Genomic DNA, 22,029 nt, shown 5'->3' with positions numbered 1-22,029 from the left:
ATTACCTGAGCTACAGGCCGTGTTCAGCATCTTGGGCTGTTTGTTCTTATTATTTGGCTATATATATATATTTTGTTGTTTTTTTTGTGAGGAGATCAGCCTTGTGCTAACATCTGCCAATCCTCCTCTTTTCTTGCCGAGGAAGACTGGCCCTGGGCTAACATCCGTGCCCATCTTCCTCCACTTTATATGAGACGCTGCCACAGCATGGCTTGCCAAGCAGTGCATCGGTGCACACCCGGGATCCGAACCCGCGAACCCCGGGCCGCCACAGCGGAGCACGCACACTTAACCGCTTGCGCCACTGGGCTGGCCCCTCTTTGGCTGTATTTTCACTTTTCTAATACTCTACTACCAGATTTAAGAATCTTATATCTTTTATGTAAAGAAACCAAAAGAAAGACCTTCCAGTCACATGGTTTATATCTATACTTTAAAAAGTCATGACTATCTTTTTCCAGTGAAAAGGGAATGGTTTTCCACTGTCAAAAATGGAGAAATGCCACTTAGCTCGGTATTTACTGGTATTTAAATGAGATGGTTCCGGTGTTGTTCCTTGATAAATTATTTTCACCATAGAGTAGCTTACTTTCATAGATCATTTTTTCAATCACAGAAACATAGCATTTTACAATAAATAATCCACCAAAATTTAAGATGTTTAAACAGAGTTCAAGTAGTTTCATTGTATTTATGTTGAGCTTGTGATTAGATATTTGACTTAAATTGTTTTTATGTCCACTCTGAACTAATGGTTATATTTTGTCAGCTTTCTTTTCTAAAATTTGAATTTTTTACTAAAAATTAAATATTCGTAGGATGGATTTCTTTAATTTTCCCTATCCTGTTAGAATATTGATTTAGAGTTCTTATCACTGTTGGATATTGGTTCACCTGGAGAATAAAGACTTCTATAGAGTAAAACTGGGATTGTATGCACTTAAAATTATTGCTGTTAGAGGTTTAAATTTAGAAAAACTTATACAGCCAAATGAAATTAAGCTGATATCTTTACCCCTCCGTACCAACCTAGCCACCACTTCTAATTTCAATACTCACGTCTTATCCCATCCTTTTATATCAGCCACTAACTTCTTACCTTGGATTCTCCATTTAAATCGTTAATGTTAAGATACTAGTGGAATGTTAGGTTTTGGCTTCTCTACATTATGTAATTTTAGTTTTTGTTTTTCTCTCTTCCCCTCTCCTCACAGGTGAAAAGTTGGGACAAAGACCTAATTAGATATGGAAAAGTGTTCAAATGTTTAATATATAGAATTATATAGCTGCTTATTTTGAAGGAATTTTACAAAAGAAATAAATGTGTTGTTTTTTATATTATTTGTGTCTGCAGTTTCATTAAATCCTCAAGTACTAGACCTCTGGATTTCATCATTTGCCAGTTAAACCTGAAATGAGCTGATAATCAGTGATCTCAGAATAGCCTGGAATCTTCAGTCCTGGAACTGGAGTACAGTCATATGCCGTCATTTACATTTAAGTTACCAGTAGTTCTAGGTTGAAAATTAGACCCTTAAAGAAAACTGATTCATATGACAATATTTTATATTCAAAGTTTATTCTGTTTTATTCAACAGAAATGCACATCAAAACATTCACCCAGAAAACCAAGAGCTAGTGAGGGTGCTTCGGGAGCAACTTCACTCAGAACAGGTACTGTTGTTATATAGACATGCATTTATGTAAGAGCAGATGTTATTACTCCCCTCGCATAGGAAATTGTGAGGAAGCATTAATAAATTACCTTTTGGAAAAGTAAAAAATGGGCTTCTTTTCTGCTTTAAGTTACCTTAAATTATTCTATTGATTGTATATTTTCAGATTAGGCAAATGACTAGTCTTAACATATTCAGATGTTTTCATGAGTTGTTGTTTTTTAACTTGCTTTAAAAGACTGCAGTTTTCCTATTATTTACTCGTGAGGAAATAATTGCTAATTGGCTTTAATGAAAGGTAGTGGAAAAACTATTCTTTCTAACATGTTTTCCCCTAAGACCTACACGGAAATGACTATAAGGGGTGGCTTTTTTTTTTTCCTTTTCTTTTTCTTCAATGGTAAAAAGTTAACAAAACTAGTTAGGCAAAGACAAAAACTTTTCTCCTGTGCCTCTTCTTTGCTTTTAACCAGATGGACTCTCTAAGAACCAGAAATGTAATATATTTTATAAAAGCTGCATTAAGTAGGATATTGTACATCTTCATGCCAACACAACTAACATCAAAAAACAAAAATTAAAAATTGATTTCCTAGCTACCAAACTTTAATTCCAAAGAGGGTTTTATAATTTATCCATTCACCAATATTTATTGAACATCTGTCATGCACCAGACACCATTGTAGGTGTTGGGAATTCAATCATGAACTAAACAAACAAGTATTCCTGCCTTCGTATGACTTAAATTCATTGATGCAAAAAATAGTTTAAGCATATTAGTAGTACTTTGTTCCAGAGCTATTGTTATCAATAATTCATGCTGGGATAGTTTTTGTAATTTACAAAGTTGTTTCACATACAACTATCTTGTTTAATCTTCAAACATGATAAGTAAGGCAACTATTATTATCTCCATTTAACATATTAGATCCCTAAGATTTGATTAAATTCACACTAGGATTACATGAATAGATCTAGCTATCCAGGAGTCTCAGATTGAGGTGGATCTTCCAGATTTCTTTGCACCACTCTCCCATTCATCTACCTCACACCTGCCTCAGGCATGACATGTAGTTCTAGTTAGAATAAAGCTAGTGACTTAGCCTATTCTGTGCTGTCCTATATGGCAGCTACTAGCCACATGTGGCTATTTAACTTGAAATTAAATAAAATTAAGTAAAATTAAAAATTCAGTACTTGAGTCACACTAGCCACTTTTAACGTACTCAATAGCCACATGTGGCTAGTGGCTACCATATTGAACAGCACAGATAAAGATTTCCATTCTCGCATAAAGTTCTGTTGGACAGCACTGGTAATTGGGTTTTTGTCAATTTCCAGAGAAGAATAATGAAGAGAAAAGGTAGAGAGGGGGACATTAAGTGCTGTATGTTTTTCTTTTTTGCACCATTAAAAATGACATAAAAGACTATAGCATCAAGTTGTGACTTTGGCTTATAGAGTATTCTAGTATTTTAGGACTGTTTTAGGACACAGAGGATTTTAGTCATGGTTTATTAATTTTGGGTGACAAAAATCTTTGATTTAGTTTACAATTAAGAATAGCTCAGGGCCGGCCCCAGTGGCCTAGAGGCTAAGTTCAGCACCCTCTGCTTTGGCGGCCCAGGTTCGGTTCCTGGGTGTGAAGCTACACCACTCGTCGGTGGCCATGCTGTGGTGGTGGCTCACATACAAAAAGAGGAAGATTGACAACAGATGTTAGCTCAGGGCGAATCTTCCTCAGCAAAACAAAAAAGGGTAGCTCATATTTAGCAATTTGATACTTTTTTTTGGATAATTTGATATTTTTAATGCCAGCTACTTTGTTTTATAAGATGTGTGCTGGGTGCTGTAAAAACAGCTTTTGTTAAGTGTTTTAAAAGATACGCATTCGGTACTAGTACTACATAATTCTCCAGTTCCTGGGGTCTTACTCAATGAGTCCTACAGATGAAGTCCTCGTCCTCACAGCACTCACGCTCTAGTGGGTTCTTTGATATCTAGTACAATCACAACAGTGATATAACCGAGAAACATTAAAATTTGGTAATCTGACCATGTGAAGGATTAAGTTCAAGTTACCAGTGGTCTTAAATTTTTCTACTTCCCAAATGGCCAATTATTCTTCTGAAAGTTTAATTCTGATCTCTTGTGAGGTGCAGCATACATGCAACACTTGCTGGGAATGTATGAATGAAAACGATGTTAAAAATGAGAGAAAGCTAATACTTGGGAAATGGTTTGACATTTCTTATTCTTCAGTGTATGCATTAGCTCAGCCTTGTGTTACTCAGAATAACTTACTCTAATGGAGTAAAAGAGAAACTCCTGAGTTCATCTAGGTTTTTATCTTTAAACTGTGTTCAGGAAGGAGGGTAGAGACCATGCAGTTTAAATAAAACACGAATATAGCTTCATAACTTTATCAAACTTATGCGACCTTAAACTGTCACACATCTAAAATTTGGTGAGGATTACACAGTATTGACTGTGTTCTTAAGTATAATTTCACATAAAGATAATTTCACATAAAGATAACTGTGTGTGTCGCGTATAAACATATACACGTGTTTTCTCATCAGGATGCGCCAGCTGCTGCTCGACAACAGTTTTACACTGACATGTACTGTCCAATCTGTTTACATCAGGCCTCCTTCCCTGTTGAAACAAACTGTGGGCATCTTTTTTGTGGTAAGCAAACAATAATATACTTGGTAAAAAGTGACGATTTAGACTATGTGTGTGGGGGCCGGCCCCGTGGCTTAGCGGTTGGGTGCGCGCGCCCCGCTGCTGGCGGCCCGGGTTCGGATCCCAGGCGCGCACCGCTTCTCCGGCCATGCTGAGGCCGCGTCCCACATGCAGCAACTAGAAGGATGTGCAGCTATGACATACAACTATCTCCTGGGGCTTTGGGGGGAAAAATAAATAAATAAATAGACTATGTGTGTGCACAGGCTGGATTCCTAATTTTCTCTTTGGCACATTTTGTATTTCGTGAATAGGGTAGATTGCTTCTGATATCCTGCTCTACTTGTCAGCCACTTTTATTTAGTGTCTGTGGGTTCAGAGATTTAAAAAAACTAGTTATTCAACTTCTCATTAAACAGAAGTGTGTTTCTTTGAATAGTAATTCAAGTATATCAATACCATGGGGGCTTCACTGAATCCCTCATTGTTCATCACCTTTTGGTAGTTTCATTGATTATTCATCTTTCCCAAGGCAGGAAGTTTCTTCTCTCAAGGACCCTGCCCAAGACCTTCCCTTAGCTCTGCTACCTCTTTTTCACTCTGAGTCAGGACAGAAGTTCTTAGCCTCTCTTTCTTCATGACCTCAAGAGGTTTGGTAAGGGAGAATGAGAAACCTAGAGCATGTAGTGGGACAAAAAGGGAATGTTGATGTCGCTTACTTAGTTTCAGTAAGGGATGCTTTCTAACCCTCGTCGTTTTTCCTGACCCTCCGGAAAGATTTCTTAGGGAATAATGAGCTATCATACAGTCCTTGCTTGTTATGGTCATACGAGATTGGGGACAGTTAGTTATTACATGCCTACTATGCGCTGGACACTTAACAACTTCATCGCATCTGACCCCGTAGATGAGGAAACTGAGGCTCAGAGATGTTAAGAAATTTTACAAAGGGTAACCCAGCTGCTAAGGGAAAGAGCCAGGTTTTAAACTTAGGTCTCACCTCAAAGCCAATGCTGAAGTCTTTGTGAATGGTGGCTTATACAACTACTCTCTACTTAAGATTTAGCCAATCACTCAACCTATTTTTTATTGGTAGTATTTCTTTCCATTTGAACAGCTGTATTCAAGATAGGGTTCTAATTGCTCCCAAAATGTACTCAATTTCCATATAAAGACTAATTTAAAATGTAGTATACAATGATCCTATAAATTGCTTTCTCCTCTTTGTATCTTTTGTCTAAGATTCATTATATAGAATTCTTAGTTGTGTAATGTTATAATTTATACTGTTGGGAATGACATAAGTATTGGAAATCCATACCACGCAATGCAGGGTTTTCTACACCTAGTGCTCGTTTAGTAAGTACTGACTAATCCCGTTATTGCCTCATCCGTTAATTTCAACCTCTGCCCTAAGGTTTTTGCCTAAGCAGATAACAAATTATAAAACACTATTTCAGTGTTTATCTTTAATTATCTGATGGAAATGCTAATGAGCAGCAAAATAATGAAAGATCAGACTGGGAGAATTAAACGGCCATCAGAGAAAGCAGATACTTTTCCCCCTTTCAGACCTCTGGTAGATACTCCTAATCAATTTGATGCTCTTTTTCTGAGTCTGGACGTGGCCTCAGCCATCCTATAACGCAGGACTGCAGACAGGTATTAGGAATCAGTGAGGTTTGGCAGACAAGATGAACTTGATTTGCCAACCCAGGCTTAGGTATTTCACCAAGTGGATAACCCGGTCCACTGAAAGATGGCTGTATCGTGTTCTTGGTTTTACCTCTGGGACTGAGGTAATAGGGTAGATTGCTTCTGATATCCTGCTCTATTTGTTAGACACTTTTATTTACTGTCTCTAGGTTCAAAAGTTAAAGAAAAACTAGTTATTCAAATTCTCACTAAACAGAAATGTGTTTCTTTGAATAGTAGTAGTTCAAGTACATTGATGCAGTGTGTATCAAGAGCACTTGAGGGCCGGCCCCATGGCTTAGCGGTTAAGTGCGAGCACTCCGCTGCTGGCGGTCCAGGCCCAGATCCCGGGCGCGCACCGACGCACCGCTTCTGCGGACATGCTGAGGCCGTGTCCCACATACAGCAACTAGAAGGATGTGCAGTTATGACACACAACTATCTACTGGGACTTTGGGGGAAAAAATAAATAAATCAAAAAAAAAAAAAAGAGCACTTGAGCTTAGTAGTTCCTATACATGGAACGACAGCTCTGTTCGTTTATGGTGAGTTGAGAATAATAACAGCGACAGACTTCACCTTGCTTGCATTCATAACCCACATTATTTTATTTAATTCTCCAGCAGTTTTATGAGGTCTTATTCCCATTGTACAAATAAACACATTTAGAGAGATTGTGCCCCAGATTAAAGTCTTGGAGTCATCTCTCCCACCATCCTATTTAGGTGGATCTCTCTTTTTAAAGAGAGGGAAAGTTGAGGAAAAGGGAGAACATCAAGCATATCATGGCAGATGTGTGTGAACTGAAGTGTCTGATTGCTGGACCCTAGCTTCTCAGTGCAGGCAAGTGGTCGTTCCATAATTTGCAAAACAAGGACACCTATACCCCAGTTTGTGGAAAGAGATGTGGGATTAAATAACTTAACTTATGTCAAAACACACTGAACTTTTAGGTGAAAAGGAAATAGATAAATCTAAGGCACCATTACAGATGGTAATAATAATACTAACAGATTTATAAGTTGTGCTTTTATATAGTTTCTATACGAAATTGGATTGCTCAAAGAACTTAATAAATATTATCTAATTAACGCAGCACTCTGAGAGGAGGAAAAGAGATGAGATAAAGATTGTTTAGTTTTTAAATTCATCTTTAAACTGTTGAGCCAGTTTCTTTCCACAGTCACTGTAATGTCCCATTTGGACGGCCTGTGCTTAGCCGTTGGTTTGCTCACCAGTCTCCTCACACACCATTTATTTCTGCCTCCACGTTGCTCTTGCTGTTCATAGAACCTGGAGCATCCTCCTCGCTATTTTCTGCCTAAGTCTTACCTCTGCTACAAAGTTCAGTTCAGATCCTTTCTCCTCTGCAAGTTACTCTAATGCATCCCAGAGAGTTCTCCCTCTGTGCACTCCTTTTGTACTGAGTTAATATTACACAATTCAAGATGTAATACCTTCTGATTGATTTGAACATGTCACCTGGGTCTCCTCAATTTGATTGTCATTGCTTGTTCTGAATTCTGGACATTTATTTGATCTGGAGGAATCAGCATAGGGAACACAGGAGGGCTAAGCTAGGTTGCTCCAGCAAGAGTAAGACTACAGAGAAGATCCTGGGGGCTAAGAGAGACAGGAAGCACTTGGTTCAGATTCATAGTGGGACCTGGGTGGTCCGAGAAACAGGTGTCCTGCAGAGAAGAAAACAAACTGGCTCCTTAAACATGACATGGTATTTAAAAGTATTCCTTCTTCGTTTGTTCCTGGTCTGAACTTGAGTGCTTATTCTCTTAGTTCACCAACCACTTTTCGAGGTCTATAAGCTCTTCCTTTAGGCCGTGTTTAGCTGTTTTGCTGCTCATGAACACCTTAAGCAAAACCAAATACATCCAGTTCTAAAGTTGATTCAGTTATTACACTGGATGATAAACTTGATCAGGGCAGAGAGCATGTAATCTCTGTGTCCTCTGGTTCCTTGCTTATACTGCTTAATTGCTGTTAGTGATGTTTAAGTAACTTGGCTTTCTAAACTCTTAAAAAAATAGAAGTTGTATTTTTGTAACATACGTACCAAATTTGGAACAGAAAATTTATGCTGTGATTTGTTGATTGTCATATTTACAATGATGTTTAATTACTGTTTTATTTATTTTACATAGGAAATGCAATTTTTTTTTCTTTTTTTTTTTATTGATGTTTTAATGGTTTTTAACATTGTGAAATTTTGGGTTGTGCATTTTTGTTTGTCCATCACCATATATATGACTCCCTTCACCCCTTGTGCCCACCCCCCACCCCCACTGCCTGCCCCTGGTAACCACAGTACAGTTTTCTCTGTCCATGTGTTGGTTTATATTCCACATATGAGTGAAAGACAAATACAGTGTTTGTCTTTCTCTTTCTGGCTTATTTCACTTAACATAACACGCTCCAGGCCCATCCATGTTGTTGCAAATGGGACGATTTTGTCTTTTTTTATGGCTGAGTAGTATTCCATTGTATATATATATACCACATTTTCTTAATCCAATCGTCAGTCGAGGGACACTTAGGTTGCTTCCACTTCTTGGCTATGGTGAATAATGCTGCAATGAACATAGAGGTGCATAAGCCTCTTTGGATTGTTGATTTCAGGTTCGTTGGATAGATTCCCAGTAATGGGATGGCTGGGTCATAGGGCATCTCTATTTTTAAGTCTTTGAGGCCTCATAGCATTTGAAGCAGTTAATGCATGCTTACTTTTGATTGTGTAAAAATGTCTGTCTTAGCTGGTAGTTTAAATAAAAATATTTTCCAATGGCTGGGAGTTGTTATTAGATTTGAATTTGTCAGCAACTAGAAGGATGTGCAGCTATGACATACAACTATCTACTGGGGCTTTGGGGGAAAATAAATAAATAAATAAATAAATAAATAAATAAATAAATAAAAGATTTGAATTTGTCTGAAGAGTTGGTTGGGTGAAGTAAAAAATATTTTAAAATAAGGTGATACCGTTAAAATATTTCAAATCTTTGAAACTTTCTGAGGATACGTGGACTTTAAAACATCAGTGTTAATGTTCTTTTTTCCCATTAGGTACCTGTATTATTGCGTACTGGCGATATGGTTCATGGCTGGGGGCAATCAGCTGTCCAATCTGTAGACAAACGGTAATGTTTGTATCCAGAAAGCATCACTTATGCTAGTTCATTTTGTAAATTTTTATACTTTTGTGTCTACCTTTTGAATTATTTTGATATTTTCACCAGAACTTCATTTATCCAAAGCTTCTATGATGTTACTCCATTATTTTTTTTTTAATGTCTTTAAGACACCTCAAAAAAAGGGAATTCCCTTTGAAATCCTTCAGTTGTAGTAAAAAACAACTGGTAAAGGACTCCTCCCCCAAATCCCAGTTAAGTCTTTGTTGTAATACCAGCAGAGGAATCACTGAACTTAATCACACTTAAGCAAATATCCCCTACATATACTTCTTTTGAAAAAAATTGTTTTTCCTTTTTAATTTATTTTAATTGATTTTGTTTTATTTTTTTTATTTTTATTTTTTTTGGTGAGGAAGACTGGCCCTGAGCTAACAGCTGTTGCCAATCTTCCTCTTTTTGCTTGAGGAAGATTGTCCCTGAGCTAATTTCTGTGCCAGTCTTCCTCTATTTTGTATGTGGGTCACTGCCGCTGGCTTGATGAGCGGTGTGTAGGTCTGCGCCTGGGATCCGAACCCGTGAACCCCGGACCGCCAAAGTGGAACGTGCAAACTTAACCACTATGGCACCAGGCCGGCCCCTTTAATTTATTTTTAATCTGCCCTTCTCCAGTGAGGGTCCAGATAGCTTTAAATGATGAATAATGATTTTTTTAAATGTCCCTTTTGGAGACATAATCACATTGCATTATCCAGGACAGATTAGACTATTGTAGTTGGTGTAGAGGCTACCTCAGGAGGGAGGCAGTAAGTTTTATAAATATATATTGAAGACTGAAATGTCAGCACGGATGAGATGTACCAAATTTTCTCAATTTCTTTGACAAACTGGAAAAATAAAATACTGAAAAACCTGAGAAGCTGAAGTTCTTAGTTTTTTAATTAGTAAATTTAGCAAAATAGGACATTCTATCAGTTGTATACAGTTTTTCATAATTTATTTTATACTTATTTTATTTTTCATTTAAAAATATATACCTTTCTGATAACAAGTTATGAACTCGTAAAAAGACAGCATTTCCTTAGGAAGTCTTCAGTGTGCAAAGTGAAGTTCTGCAAAGGACAGAGAACTTCCAGGTAAAGACATCAAGCTGAATGTGTATATCTTCTTGTGCTCCGTCTCGCAACCCCACTGAAACAACAGTAAAGGACATTTTGTGAAGGCATAACCCACAGAGAGCACAAAATAAAATAAAATGATAGAAGAGGTGATCATTTTTCAAAAATTCTTTGTAAAATATAACAGACATACAGAAAAGCACACAAAGCAAAGTACAGCTCACTGAGTTATCACAAAGCAGCACTTGAGTGTCAACACTCAGGTGAAGACACGAAAGCTGGCCAGTAGCCCCAGATCCTCCCAGGACCTTCCCAGCCAGCACCCTGCCCCCTCTCTGAGAGGTAACGCTGTCTGACTTGTATGATGAGCATTTCCTTGATTCCCTTTATAGTTTCATGACCTTAGCTTGCACCTCTAAGATTATTGTTTAGTTTTGCCTGATTTTTGGAATTTATATAAACAAAACCATATAGGAGGTATTGTTAAACATGTATACACATGTGTGCACATACACACACACACGTATATATACCTTTCAGCCTTTGTTCTGGCTATCCACTTCCCCCCACCACTGCTTTCTTTTTTGATACAGAGAGGAAAGTTCAGGTCTTTCTCTTCTTTCCTTCTTGCTTCTAGATTTCCAAATTTGGCCTCTTTCACATTTGACTTTTTATTGCATGCTCAGGAGGAAAATTGATTTTTTTTTATACTGCCTCTCTGCTGATTTGATGTGTGACACTAGGCAGTCAGCACTGAAGCTTATTTGCCAATAGCACCTCTTATCATCTTAAGCTATTGGCCAGCGTCACTGAGACAGGCCATAGGTCTTACATTAAAGAATTAGTTCCGCCACCTATCTCTTCTTGGCTCTACCAAGGCTTTTCATAGGGCATATATATAGAGAGTAGCTTATGGTGTCCTTTAGACCACCCATAAATTGGCTAGAGGCTAGAAAGGTGGAGATACAGTTGTTTTAATGTAATAGCTTTTGGTTCCTTGACTGTAGAGTAATTTATCCTGGAGGCAAGACAAGTGGCAGGTCCCTGCTCCACCTCCGGTTTCACTGGAAATCATAATGCACAGGCTGCGGCCTCTGACTGGAGCACGCTCACCACTTCTCTCCTGAATGCATACACTAACACACCAATGGGCCTACCTGCATTTCAAGGGCTAGCTTAAGTTTCAAGCTTTCTGGACACCCCAGGCAGAAGAAGTCCTTACTCTCAAGCATCAGTACAGTCATGTGCCACATAACAACGTTTGGTCAATGATTGACGGCATACATGACGGTAGTCCCATAAGATTAGTACCATAGAGCCTAGGTGTGTAGTAGGCTAGACCATCTAGGTTTGTGTGAGTACAGTCTGTGATGTTCACACAATGACGAAATCGCGTAATGATGCCTTTCCCAGAACACAGCCCCGTCATTAAGGACAGATGACTGTACAACACCTACCACTGGGCCTTAGAACAGGCTTTTGAACAGGTCTGCCTCCCCTTCTGTCTTGGGTATTATGACCACCAAGGGGCAAGGCCGTGTCTTCATTTTTTGTATATCTAGCACTCAGCGTGGTCCCTGGCCCACAGGAGGTGCTCAATTAGTATTTATTAGGAGAATGCATTTTTATTAACAAATTTGTTAAGAGATGGCTGCCCCTGCTCTTTCTGCCACCTGCTGCTCTTAGTCACTCCTCTTTGGAGCTGTGTGGAAAGCGTCTGAGCAGTGGGCGGCCCTGGTTTTACAGCTGAATGGAGGAACGATAAAAACAGCTAGATGACTTAAACCTGAATCTGTCACTACTCCTTCCCGTTTTATCTCATTGTAGAGCTCATCAGTGACCCTTTTCTGTAGTGGCTGTTGTAGTTTAAAATGTGCATGTCTTTCGAGGTCCTGTCATCTCCTGATTACCTGTGTGTGGTCCTGGGGGACCTGTGTTCCCCCTTACCTCTGCCACAGGAGAAACCGGGAGACGTCTTAGGTTAGACGTACAACAGTATCGAGAGGGACCTCTGTGGCTGTGGTAGCGACGGGTGCCTGAGAGCCAGTCCCTGCAGGAACTTTACCGCTGTGTCGTGGGTGGTAGCTTTCAAAGGTATTTCAAATACCAGTGAGGGTAAGGACCCATGATTGTGATACCAAAAAAGAAATCCCTAATTTTTCTCTCTCAAACTGATAGGTATATATTTTTATGTCACTTTGCTCCTGAATGTTTTCATCATTCCAATATCTTCAAATATGTGTTAGCCCATACAGAGAACTACTGACTTTATCCCTGGTGTGGACTGGAAAATATTAGAACCAGTGTTTGGATAAGGTACCATTTTATTTCATAGGATTTCAAATTACATTTTGCATCGGATTTTATTGTAATGCAATAATAACTTACTCCCCCTTGTGTTGCCTTTATTAAAAGAAATGAATGAAAACATAAATTCAGAAGCTTTTCTCATTCTATTGAATAATAGTACAAAATGACAAAATTAATGCTGCAGAGAGGTGTAACAATTTTTTTCTGTAACATACAGGTAACTTTACTGCTAACAGTATTTGGTGAAGATGACCAGTCTCAGGATGTCACACCATTGCATCAAGATATTAATGATTATAACCGGAGATTCTCAGGGCAGCCCAGATCTGTAAGTAATGTTAAAGCAGGTGCAAAGTTAGAGTATAATGATACTTCTCTTTTGTAAAGTGAGATTTAACGAACAAATGTTCTTCGACTATGAAAAATCTCTTGGTTATGCATGTCAGGTCAAGTTTTTACCTTCATCATTGTTGTCATTCATTGAATCACAGCTTTCCCAAAGACTACAGTTTTCTCTCTTAAAAAAAAAAAAAGACATTACGTAAGTCTTTATGAAATACCAGCAAAACAGCAATAGGAAAAACTGGAAGGAAATGTAAAATTATCGACTCCTATGTGATTCTAAAATAGGGTTTGTCTTATGAGAAAACTTACAACTGAGAACTTCTGGAGAGTTTTACAATTGTGATTTACTCTGTTTTGTTTACCCCAGCCACCTGTTTGAAATGTTCCCTTAAGTAACACTAGGTTTTGGAGGTTTTTTTCTACGTCATCTTAGCTATTCAAAAGCATTCTATTTTTAAAGAACATATTAATTCTACAGTTGACCTCCCCCCAAAAAAGGCATTTGATAAATTAAAAACTGTCACATTTTCCTGACTCATTCCAGTTTTCTGAAAATCTAACAAAGAATTCTAGCACTGTGTGTATGACTGACTATGTACTTCAAAAACCAGAATTTACTAAGTGCAAATTTATGGGGAAAGCCCCGACTTTGGGTGTCCAGCTGCTTAGCTGACGTCTCTACTTGGGTATTCCATAGGCATCTCAAACTTAACATGCATAATATTGAGCTGATTCTCTCCTTAACTCAGGTACGTCTCTTCTCAGCCTTACTCAGCTCAGCTTTAGTTTCCTCCTCTCCCTCATCTGATCTATAAATAAGTTGTATCATTTCTTTTCTCTTTTTTGTGGATTCTGTCATTTTTACCTCATAAAAACGTCCTGCGCCAGTAGCCATCATGCCAGTCCAAGCCACCACCAACTCTTGCTTGGGACAGCTGCAGTGGCCTCTTCACTTGGACGTTTTTCTCTGCACAGCACCCCGAGTAATATTTTGAAAACATAAGTCAGACCATGAGGCTCTTGTGTTTTAAAACTTCCACGTTGGAATAATGTTCCAACTCCTTACTTGTGGCTTACAAGGCCCCGCGTGACCCGGCGCCTCCCTCACTCCCTCACGCCTTGGGCCACTCTCCCCTCAGCCAGTGCACTTCAGCTACACGGGCCTCCTTTCAGCTCTCAGAATGCAATCCCAGTCTGTCCACCTTAACGCCTTCACACAAGCCATTTCCTCTGCTTGGAGTGCTTGTCCCTCTGCTCTTCTCATGGCTGACTTCTCATCCTCTAGGTCATTCTTAAACAGACCTTCCTCAGAAGGGCTTTCCCTGATCAACTGAGGTATTCTCTAGTATTGCCCTCTGTACCTTTCCTTCATGGCTTTTGTCACAAACAGTACTCAAGTCTCCTTCATTAGTTTTCTCTCAGTAGAGTAGAAGCTTCCTGAGGGCAAGGACTGGGTTTATTTACTCACTACTATAGTCTCATAGCCAAATTTAGTGCCTGGGATACAGTAGGCCCTTAATGTTTGTTGAATGAATTCATGAGTTATCCTTAAGATAAAAACTGATACTACTACTCCCAGGCAAAAACACAGGCTATTAAAATGCTCAGTGTTAACCCCCTGTGTGCTCTTGTGCTTGCTTGCACGTACTGCTTGTTCTGGGATGTCCTGTACATCAAGGGGCATACAGTTGCAACTGTTGTGGATAATAATGGGTAACTCTTTTAGATGTTTAAGCAACAAGAAAAACAATCCAGTCACTGTTGTCCTCCATAGTTATTTGGGAGCCTCTTCTGCTATTTTCCTCCAGCAATTTTTTTACGTATCTTCTAATGACATCTATAGGATGATTCTTTGAAAATTAACATGTTTCAAATTCAAGAACTACCACTGAACTTAAAAAAATCATTTTAAGATATTCATTCATATTTTTGTGTGAAGCATACCATTGCTCAATTACTATTTATTGCAGGTGTCAGATAGATATTTAATGGGTAAGAAAGCTGGTACGTGTTGAAATTACAATATAATGAAGACATTTAGCTCTTACTTTGCTATTCTACCTCATTCAAAGTTGAAGTAAGATTATGATTAATATACAAACATTCTTAATAACCCATTTCATATTTCTTGTCTAATTATTACAGATTTTATATAAATGATACCATATGACAAGTGAACAAAATAGCTCTGATAAAGGACAGAAAAGCATTCAAAAAACATACTGGCTGGTCATTAGAATATTTAAAGCAGTTTACCAGAGACCTTGTGAAAGCTGTATAGCTGTTTTGCTTTAAATATTAGTTTCTTCTATAAAGAATAGAAAACATAGGAAGTGATTCTAAAAAACCCATTTTTGTTCTTTTGTGACCAATTTTCCAAAGAGTTACAAGATTTTCTTTATCTGGTGGAGTTTTAAAACTGTTTTCTCATCACTTGCTCAATTCTTCCCATTTTTGTCTCCAACTCCCTCTCAACTTATTTGGCACTTGTTAAATAAAATATAGACATAGAATTGGATTTATGATATTTATACATATGGTTAAAAATAGCTGAACTGTGGGCAGTGGAATGACCACAGGAAGTGATTTACTTCCTCTGGTCAGTTTCCCTTGCATCTACCAACCCCTGAGAAATGAGATAATGAAAGAAGTCATGTTGAGGAGTCACCGTAGTTCGTTACTACACAGGACCTTAGCTCCTGTTGTCAACAGCTACAGAACAAATGAGCAGTGTACAGACAGAGAACAAACTGACTTGCTCAAGGTCATACAGATAGATATTGGTACTCTCTCTTTTTTTTTAACAGCTTTGTTTAGATGTAATTTACATGCCATAAAGTGCACCTGTTTAAAGTGTACAATTCAATGGTTTTTAGTAAATTTACAGAGTAGATATAATCTAATTATCACCATAATCTTAATTTTAGAATATTATCATCATCCCCAAAGCTTTAGCAGTTCCTTCGCCTTCTCCCCTCTACCTTACCCTCTCCCTAGTTCATTGCAACCACTAATCTACATTTTCTATCTCTATAGATTTGGCTATTCTGGATATTTCATCATTTCATTTAAATGGGATATTATAATATATGGCCTTTTGTCTCTGGCTTATTTCACTTAGCATAATGTTTTCAGAGTTCATCCATGTTGCAGCATATCTCAGTACTTTATTGCTTTTTATGGCCAAATAATATATCACATTTTGTTTATCCATTTATCAGTTGATGGACATTTGAATTATTTCCATTTTTTGGCTATTATGAATAATGCTGCCATTAACATTCTTTTACCAGTTTTTGTGTGGACACAGTTTTTATTCCTCTTGGGTATAAGCCTCATTGTGGAATTGCTGGATATTATGATAACTTTATGTATAATATTTTGAGGAACTGCCAAACTGTTTCTTGTTTCCAAAGGGGCCATACATTCCCACCAACAGTGTATGAGGGTTCCAATTTCTCCACATCCTTCAATTGTTAAAATTTTATGTAATTTGTTACATTTCAGCTGTGAAAATTAGGCTCATTTATGTAAAAACCTAGTGATTGATGTGTTTCTCTACATATTCAGAAACAATCATTTGCAGCAAAGTAGGGCCTGGCATTCCAAAAATCTTTGTGGCAATTAGTAATTCGCTTAAACTCAAACTAAACAGAATAAACATCCTAAGAAGGAATCAGTTTCATTGCTATTCTTAGACTATCAAAGCCATCAAAATTGATGTATTTAATATATACTACTTATATGTTGTCTGGCAGTTTATAAAAGTCTTTTATATACACTGTCTCTTTTAGTTCTTAATAGTGCTCATGGCACATGAATACTCAATTAGTCGTTGACTTATCTCTAGTAGGTTAAACAACTTTCCCTAAGGTCACTTGGCTAATAAGTGATTGACTTTGAATTCAAACCCATGTCTGTCTGATTTAAAGCTGAGACTTGAGCTCAAGCCTCAGACTCTAATCCTACACACTAGGTCCTTCATTTGGTTTATTTTACTAACTCAGATTAGAGAGAACTTGAGTTCTGCATTACTATAGCCTATATTTTAGGTTTGTTGACATTTTAGTTGCTTTTAAGTTATCTGCAATGACCTATTTTATAAGAACCTAGTAATCAAAGAACTGTTTTTAAATAACATGCATAACTAGAAAATATGGCGTTCAGTCAGTATGTGAAACTCCTTAATTCACGTTAACTGAATTTGTCTGCACGTTGTAAGAAAATTATATTATTTTGAAGTCTGACACATTAGATGCCAAATCACAATATTTGTTCTTCCCTTACCAGATTATGGAGAGAATTCTGGATCTACCCACTTTACTGAGGCATGCATTCAGGGAAATGTTTTCAGTTGGGGGCCTGTTCTGGATGTTCCGTATCAGGATAATACTTTGTTTAATGGGAGCTTTTTTCTATCTTATATCACCTCTAGATTTTGTACCTGAGGCCTTGTTTGGGATTCTAGGCTTCCTAGATGATTTCTTTGTCATCTTTTTGTTGCTTATCTACATCTCTATTATGTACCGAGAAGTGATTACACAGAGACTGAACAGATGAAAAAAAAATGAGTTTACTAAAGTATTTGAGCTAATGTGTGAAATCAGACAAAAGGACCCATGGCAGTGTAAAGCATCTGAACATTATCTTACAAGCTTAAAACCACTGTATTACAACAAACATTTGATTATCATTTGGCAAATGCCTAGCAGTATATGACTGGAATTTTTACATGTTGCAGATTCTAATATTAAGGTTAGAATTATAATAATTTACAACTGTATCTTGACTCTGTGTTTTCTATAAGGTCTCTGGAAAAAATATGGAATTATATAAAAAGGGATGCTTTTAGATCTTTTTCTTTTCCCCAAAATTACTCAGATTAATTGGATGTATAGTAAGATATTGTTAAAAGTACAGTTTATCCAATTTGTCCTTCTCAGTGAGTACGTATATGATAATATATTGCTATAAAACTCATCTAAATATTTTTGTTACAATAAAATATTGTATAATATTGGGGAAAAGTCATTGTATTTTTTAGTACTAGCTAAGTTTTGTGCATTTGGAGCTGTTCTGCTTTTCCATTCTGATGTAATTCTCTATTATCAGCTGAAAGTGAAAGAAGGAACTTGAACTGTATAATTTGATTTCATATCTGGTTTACAGAACACTTCTTAATTAATAGAAGAATTAACAAGATGTAAGACATTTATCTCCAGTCAGCACACTTGATGGTCTCAGTTATGACATTTAAACAAGAGTTTGGTCCTTTTATAGGAATAGTATATAAAAGTAACTTATAAAGGGTAATTTTTTCGGGACTCCTGGGTAATACTGCAAACACATAGTAGTTTGATGCATTTCTGAGGAAAGTGGATCTTCATGGCTGTGAGCATCAAAGACCTTAGGAGGATACTAAGAACACTATTTAAATTTGACAAGAGAAATGACTGGTGAGCTATAGCAACAGAATGGATAAATGCGGTTAGTTTTCTCTTGTCAGAAAACTTTTGTAATATTGTCCCTAGATGGCAGCATATTGCCCAGATACATCCGTCTCATGCAGAATGAGCAAATGCTGTCTGTGATTCAGTAAGAAAGTTATCTTGGTTTTTTGATGGCTACAGCATAAGTATCTAATGCTCTCTACTGCAGTTTTCTGTTTGAGAAGAATTAAAACCGCAAGTATTACGAAATCCTAACTCCCTCAGTGGCACTGCTCGTTAGTGAACTGGACAGCAGGGTGGTCGTTGATGCCCAAGGCTAGCGTTCGCTCTGTCACCTGTAATCACTCATGGTCGCACTGTCCATTCATGTATTAGTGATCTTCACTATGAACAGATAGGGAGAAAAAGAGCAAGTCTGTCATATGCTCCCAAATTAATCAGATTAGCCATCAACTAACGAGATGCTGAATGAAATATCAATAGTGTTTTCTAATTTGGGCCTAGGACAAAGCTGTTGCTTGTCATAGAGAAAAACTATAATGCTTAAATATAGCACATTAGAATTAAAGCAATTTCTCACATAATTTTCATTTTATCCTTAAGACAATTATGTGAAGAAGGCAGGGCATCGCCTTCCCTTTCATAAAAGAAATCCCTATGTTATAGATGAAAGTTTTTTGGCCTAAAGCCACGCACAAATAAGTAACTGAACTGGAATTAGAGTCTTCCTAGGACTCCTGCATGGGTTCAGAGATGTGAAGGCTGTTATGAAGAGGGGAAGCAGGAAAGAAACTGGGATCCTTTAGAAGTCTTTTGGAACACGTTGGAGTAGGATAGCTTGGGTGCTCCTAAAAGGAAAGGTCTAGAAAGATGACATATCAAGACTTCATGAATCCTAATTCTACACTTCCAAATCAAACGTCTAATAGGTTGGCATACTTCATAGAAAAACATGTCAGCTGCAGCCACCAACCTGAGAAGCTAGTGAGTAGGAGTTTGTTACACCACATTTACCAGACTAGAAACGCATTTCCTACCAATGACAAATTTGGTGTGGGGCTATAGCAGTGTCGTTTTTGAAAGGATTTAATTTTCTGTGCATGTGTTTGCTTCATGTGTTCTGTTCTATTTCTAGTTACAATAATTTTATTGTAATATTTGGAATTTCTTAGACTTTCCTGGTAGAGGTGTATTGTACCAAATTTTGTAACGTAGAAAAACGCTGTGTGATCTGAAATCTTATTAAATTGCAAAGGGAACATGCTAACAGAATTACACCTTCCTGCTTATTATGTTATCTTTATTGATCACCGATAACAAATGTAGACGGGATCTGAGAGAATATTTAAAGTAGAGTCTATCAGTGTTTTAAACATCATAGAAATCTTTCTATGATTCAGTTAAATTATATAAATCAAAGCAACAATTTGGATTTTTGTAAACTGCAATATTGTAACTTTCACAAAAGCAGATGGTCCAACCCCAGGAGCAGATGGTCACTTGGGCAGCTCTGTGGGGAACAGGACGGAGGAAACGACTGTTGTAACTGCCCACTAGAACAGTGGTTTCAGCTACTACAGGTCTCAGCGCTAGAGAGCAACAAGGGAGGAAAGGACTGTGTGGTCCCTATAGCTGTGCAGGTACCTTCCTCACAGAGCTGTTGCCGAGGATGGACGGTTTGGTGTGGTTCAAACCTCGTGATTTAAGAGTTTGTCAAGCAGTTATTCTTTTGAATAAAAGCAACATATCTAAAATGAAAAAGTAGGTGTTATTTCCCTGTTTCTTGCTATTGTTTGCTTTAAAACTCAGAACTCCTGAAATAGCATTCCGTATAATTGTTACAATGGCTTTCATTTTCACTAATGGACATCCAATATCTCATCACATTTCTAATTAATTTTTCTTAGATATTTTTAAATTTAAAAAGTAGAAATGTTTTTGCTTTTGAGGAAAATTATTTAATCTGGGAAGTCTGTATTAATTCTGGACAGTAGGGTGGGATTGGGGTTAGAGATTAGGTCTGTTCCCTGATTCCCCACCCATTTCTTCTGAGTGTATATTTGGTAACTGAAATTGTGTATTTGATAACTGGAATGTTCTTTTCTGAGTCTGTGCCCTTATGTTTGCATCAATATTCTCCCCCTTCTCCCCCCTGCTCTTTGAAACACTAAATGTACCCCAGGCTCTTCTGGTTTGCTAAACAGCAACGCATAAACCTGGGACTGGGTCGGAATAGGAAAGGGCACTCAAGGTTGGAAGGCCCTAAGAGTTCAGTCTCCCAGGACCAGGCCAGTGGGCTTTAAGGGCTGCTGACAGGAGGCGATGCTATCACAGAGATAAAGACAACCACTGAGCTTTTGTTCTGTCAGAGCCAGACCATCTTGATGGCATCAACATTTGTTTTAAGCACTGAGTCCTTGACTGCAAGCAAATTTGTGGTGTTATCAGTCACTGTCTCCTTCATCCACCTGCATCCTCTGCCTTGTCCCATGTCCCAGAAGGGTGCATAAGAGAAGTAAACACCCCGTTAGGAAACACTGAGCGTGTCTGGACACCGTCCTTCTTCTCTCTCAGGCTAGTGGTATAGGCTGTGGGCCATTTGAGGGGAATGTAATGGGTGACGTAGGAGAGGACTAAGGGCTCAAGATGTTTAAAACTGATACCTAACAGTTTAGATCTTAATTTGTTTAAAAACACAAATTAAAAAAAAAAAACTATTTAAAAATACCTGATATTCAGGTCAAAACACTAACCCTTCTAATCAGTCTTAGAGAAAACCTCTAATTTATATCTACATGAAAATTATCTTTGTTTCACTAATCTTAGAATATTAGAGCTGTCAGGGTCTTTAGAAATTGACTAGTTTTTGTGTTTTATCTGTGAAAATCAGATCAAAGCTATGGATAGCTCCCCAGAAAAATGCATATATACACCTATATGTATAATTTGGATTCATTTTCAGGGGCTGCAAAGACCTGACCATTCATGGATTCCAAATTAAGAATTCTTCACTTAGTCCCACAGCCATACTCTACACATAAAGATAATGAGGCCCAGAGAGAATGAATGCTAAGGTATTTTTTAATAAAAATTGTTTACAGGAAAAGAAAGCATAGTAAGATAGAAATTAAAATCTAAACTGTTAGATATCAGTGAGGTTAAACATCATTTTTAGCCCTTACCTCCCTCCTACATCAAAATAATTGGCTTATTTTTTTTCAGTTTATCAAATGAGAACAAAGTTTATCCTTCTGGAATAATTGTGACAAAACGTACCCTTTTAATGTCAATGGTTAAATTTTCTTTTTTCCTTAAAAGTGTTCTATTGGTAAATAAATTAGTTCTTGGCCTCTTAAGACTTTGAAAAACATCAAACTTCTGATTAATCTTCTTCAGTTTATCCCTATTTATTCTCTTTCCCTTAAATGGTCATACAAAGCTAAAGCATATATTCATTTTTGATATTTATTGAAGGGGTCAAATGAGCATATATCTCATTCTCTTAAAAAAGGGCAATTTTGCATATCTTGTGTGACCCTTGTTTCCTTAATAGGCTGTTTTATTAAAGTAGAACAAACACCAAACATTTTATAAATCATAAGGG

General features: G+C 37.5%; 1 protein-coding gene across 2 annotated transcripts in view; it reads left to right on the top strand.

The window, feature by feature from the left end:
• Window positions 1-17,758, top strand: part of RNF170 (ring finger protein 170) — a 29,795-nt gene extending 12,037 nt beyond the window's left edge. Inside the window, exons 3-8 of one of the 2 annotated variants that reach the window (XM_058525316.1) lie at window positions 1,599-1,674; window positions 4,259-4,367; window positions 9,138-9,211; window positions 10,288-10,338; window positions 12,848-12,958; window positions 17,266-17,758. In XM_058525316.1, the coding sequence (XP_058381299.1) occupies window positions 1,599-1,674; window positions 4,259-4,367; window positions 9,138-9,211; window positions 10,288-10,338; window positions 12,848-12,958; window positions 17,266-17,535 (691 nt within the window). In that variant the 3' untranslated portion in view covers window positions 17,536-17,758. The remainder of the gene's footprint in view (window positions 1-1,598; window positions 1,675-4,258; window positions 4,368-9,137; window positions 9,212-10,287; window positions 10,339-12,847; window positions 12,959-17,265) is intronic. The other variant, XM_058525317.1, reaches the window with a different exon arrangement.
• The last annotated feature ends 4,271 nt before the right edge of the window (window positions 17,759-22,029 follow it).

The sequence above is a fragment of the Diceros bicornis genome, chromosome 29 (genome assembly GCF_020826845.1).
Source record: "Diceros bicornis minor isolate mBicDic1 chromosome 29, mDicBic1.mat.cur, whole genome shotgun sequence".
Classification (NCBI taxonomy): domain Eukaryota; kingdom Metazoa; phylum Chordata; class Mammalia; order Perissodactyla; family Rhinocerotidae; genus Diceros; species Diceros bicornis.
The sequence above is the reverse complement of the archived record's forward strand: the minus strand, read 5'-3'. Positions and strand labels throughout refer to the sequence as shown.